We start from the raw sequence: 4,373 nt of genomic DNA, 5'->3' as shown, positions 1-4,373 counted from the left end.
GGTCCTGGTCCGGTACGGGCGCGACACTGAGGGTTGCGATCCGTTGCCGGTCATGAAAAAAGACAAAAAGGAAAAAAAAAGTGCATTATGAATACTATTTTATATTTATGCATTTATTTTTTAAAAAAATGATGTTAGGGAAAACACAGGGAAAGTTTATAGAGATAAAGAATACTGGCTTATTATGGTTACATTCATAGAATTTATTATTGCCACTTACAAATAATTGCTTAGAATTCTGTAGTTCTGAGTTCTGTTATTCTTTTGAAACTTTCATGTACAGAGTCCTGTCTTATTCTTCTTTTAGGGACCCTAATCCTTAGTTTAAGAAATAGTTATCTAAATATAATAATAACAAGAATTTTTTTAATTGAGATTCCTATCTAAATATTTTATAGCTTTATTCTCAATGTATGAAGCGAAAGGTTTCTGCTTAAGTTTAGCTAACAATACCTCATTCTAGTTACTTTTCTATTTGATGTCACATACATGTATTTGATCTGAATTAAATAATTTAAAATTCAATTATAAATTTATTTTGTCTCCCCAAATTTTCATATAAAATATGTTTTGTTTTGTTTTTTCTGCTACTAAACTCACTGAAGGCAGGGAACTAGTCTTCCTATTGGTAGAATGGAGAAGGTGCTAAATAATGCTCATTGATTACAACATTTGCTAAAAATATTTTAAATATTTTAGTAATAATTATATCTAACATCCACTGAATCCATACCATATGCCAAGCATTATGCTAAGTACTTGGCCAATATAATCTTACTTAAACCTCATAACAATCCTGAGGTAAATAACACTATTATTGGCAGTTTATAGATGCAGAAACTAAAACTTCAATAGTTCACTAACCTGCCTAAAGTTACACAGCCAATAAAATGTCTGAACCACACTCAAACTCTTGCCTGTCCAACACCAAAGCCCCTGTGAACTCCCTCTGAATTAAAGTTTATTATCATCAGAGCAAAACAAATCCAGTTTTATACTAAAGCCCACTTCTATCACAATCCTTGCTCATCCAGGCCATTTACAAAGAGGGGAAGGCAGAGGGCAAAGTAAAGTACTCAAAGTGTTTATGCAGGGTGAGATCAGGCCAGAACTTTATAAATTGGAATTATTCTCCAATATCTAAGTTCTGTTACATTTTAATTTTACCTTAGGTAATAACTACACAATACCATTTTAATTCCCTTAAGTTAGTTTGAATCTATACAACTTACGCGCACTTATTTTTGGTTTTCCTGAAGCAAAAACTTGGACTGAATGCTGATCCGCATAACACCCAGTGAGAGTGTAATCTAAGATCCTAAAACGAAGCTAGAAAAAGGAAAGAAATGTACCAAATTGAGGTGATTTTTTGGTTAAAAATGATGGTCATATTTTTTTCTCTTGACACAATTTTAGGGAATTTATCTCACCCAGTTCACAAAATAAATACCACAAATATTAAACTTGAATTATGTGTGTGTGTGTGTATACATGCACATATATGTACTACACACTTTTTTTTTCCCTTTGCATCAGCGCAATTTCTTTGTAAGATTGCCATTACGAAGTGCTTAACACATACCAGGCACTTCACTAACATGCACTTTAGTTGACACTGCAAGGTATCCCTATTTTATAAAAGAGGGAACTGAGGTTCAGAGATGAAAGCAATTAGCATCCCAGAATGCAAGTAGTGGAACTGACTGACTACAAAAGCTGTTGTTCCTTCCCCTATGCTGTCTGGTATCTGGTATATTTTTTTTTATCCCAAGGGCTACATGGTTGTGATATATTTCAGATCATAATTCTTTTATAGGCAGGAACATATACACTCTCCAGTAAAACATCAGTTTATCTTGTGTTTGGGGGGAATGAGCTGCTGTACTTAATTTTCCAGAAAACTGAAACTTAAATTTTACAGAAATAAGCTTAGAAGTTACCCCTTACCTCACCTAGAAAGCTTTTCTAAAATGTAATCCATAGTTCCTGGACTGCATTGATTATGTGGGGTTACCACTATAAATGCCAATTACAATATTATTCTGTAATAGTGAGCCAGTAGTACTTTCTCTGAAGGCACAGTGCTAGGGTGCCTTTAAGTCACCATGAAATTCACATGAACTATAAGAAGGTATATGTTTTACAGAGTTCCAGTCTCCTTTTGCTGTGGTTCTCCTCATCTCTGCTGCTAAATGCTCCTGATTTTGCAGTATCTTGATACCTTTTCTATACTATTCCCTTATCTCCCTTCACTGCAAATTTCTCCAGTTCCTAACTTTCTCCTTTTATTGCCAAACTAACTGATCACGTGCATAGAATGTGATTTAGGATGTGATGTAATTTTCAGATCTCAGCAATTATGTTCCTGTTGCAACACAAATTATCTCTGAAAAAAATAAAGGGCTTTTGCTTGCTTGTTTGGTATAATTCTGAATTCTGGAAGTTATGGCAAGGCTGATTTCCACATAATTGAGATTCAATCAACACAAATATGTATCACATGCTTTCAATGAACTGTAACTGGTTAGGATGTAATGGATGTAATGGAAATGAATAGAAAAATCATAATCCCTACCTTTGAAGGACATATAATGTGGTAAAGTTTAACATTTTTTCTGAGAAATATCTGAAGCAGAAATTTTTATAATAATCCTTGAAACAAAGTTTGTGGACATAGTTGAAGCCAAGACAGAAGAAATGAATTATCTCCAGTGTACTACTGACTTCACTACCACACTTTCCTTCATTGACTTTATGTGTAGATTTCAATCTCTTTAATTTCTTTGATACCATTCTATTTAGATTTTCCTGCTACCTTTCTGATCACTTCTTCAATTGACTTCACTGTTTCTTCTGAATCTTCCCCCTATTTTCTTTTATCTTTTTCTGATCTTATGCATTTCCACTGCCTCAACTATTTTTTCCCTGTGGATAACTACTAAATCCTTATATACAGCTGAGCTCTCTCTTGAGAATCAAGCTTTAGATTTTTAGCTACCCACTGGACACTTACATCAGGATATGTTGCTTTTAGCAGCAACATATATTATATGAAGTCCATTCCTTCCCAACATTCTCCACATCAGTATTTTCTTCTAAGTATATTCATCCATTTAGCAAATATTTATGTGCTAGGTACTGGATTAAATGTTGGAGATAAAACAATGAATGAAAGATTCACATAGCCTCTATCTTCTTGGAGCGTCAAGTCTGGTTTAAGTTACATAATTTTTTAAACAACACCATCTGTGACATAACTATTTCTTGTCTCTATATTTAACTAGTGGTCAAAGCTTTTCTTTTATCATGGCTCTCATAGAAGTCCTTCCTTTTTCTCCCTTCCTTTCTCTTTTGGCTGCTAACACACTAGCTCAGCATCATTATTACCTTTAATATGGCATATTAACACTATAGCTATACAATGGTTTCTTTGTCTCTTGCTTTTTCACTCACTTTCCTCACATCCATTCCAGATGGACATTCAAAAAGTATCACTTTGTGAAATAACACACTCCCCTACTCCAAAAATACATCATCAACCAAAGGAATAAAAGTCAGATTCAAACCCTCTAAAATCCAAAGCTAAATAACATCCAGCCTTATGTAGTACTACTGTTTCTATCACTGGTTCCTAAGCATGCCTTGTTTATCCTTCTTCACTCTCTTGAGTCATTTCTTTATCTAAACAAATGTTAGTCAATCTTCAAGGCTTCATATTCATGATTATCTAGGTCTCCGAGTTTTGCTTAAGCTCCATCTTCATTGCAAAACTTTTTTGGTCACTTTAGTCAGAGATGCTCACTCTATCCTTGAAACACCAAAGGCAGTTAGCACTGATCAATTGCTGATGTGAATCACTGAAAAATCCCTATAAGGCAAGGACTACATCTATATTTGTTGTATACATATCTTGAATTTGATAAGTAAGGGCTGGGTAGAACTAGGTTAAGTTAGGGTGTTTAGGTTATACTTGTTTCCCTTAAAATTTTTTAAGTATTAAGTGAAAAAAAAAGGGACTAATACTAAACAAAAAGAATCAAACAAAAATCCACAAAAGGGCTTAGACCAGACAAAAAGAATAGAATTCCAAAAAACTGCTGAAAAACATAAAAAATCAATTAGATATATGCAATTTAGAAACAAAGGAAGGGGTTCTAATGTAGTGAGCCACAGAAATATGTTCACCTTTAAATATGCTGTACCTCCAATACAAATTGGGTCAAATGGCTGCTTCTCATGGCTCTTGGCTCCAAAGGTTACAGTTCCAGAAAGACTAATTTCCATTGATTTGGGGAACTTCTGGCCTAAAAACACAAATACACCAATCAACTATTCTAAATTAAGTAGATTCTATAGCAAATGAAAAAAAAAAA

General features: G+C 33.8%; 1 protein-coding gene across 1 annotated transcript in view; it reads right to left on the bottom strand.

The window, feature by feature from the left end:
- Positions 1-4,373, bottom strand: part of AP5M1 (adaptor-related protein complex 5, mu 1 subunit) — a 21,599-nt gene that overhangs the window by 3,341 nt on the left and 13,885 nt on the right. The window contains exons 6-7 of the mRNA XM_008589286.1: positions 4,186-4,304; positions 1,233-1,329 (exon numbers count right to left, since the gene is read on the bottom strand). Coding sequence (XP_008587508.1) covers positions 1,233-1,329; positions 4,186-4,304 — 216 coding nt within the window. The remainder of the gene's footprint in view (positions 1-1,232; positions 1,330-4,185; positions 4,305-4,373) is intronic.

Source organism: Galeopterus variegatus, unplaced genomic scaffold (assembly GCF_000696425.1).
Source record: "Galeopterus variegatus unplaced genomic scaffold, G_variegatus-3.0.2 Scaffold135, whole genome shotgun sequence".
In the NCBI taxonomy this organism is placed as follows: Eukaryota; Metazoa; Chordata; class Mammalia; order Dermoptera; family Cynocephalidae; genus Galeopterus; species Galeopterus variegatus.
This window is presented reverse-complemented; position numbering and strand designations above follow the sequence as displayed.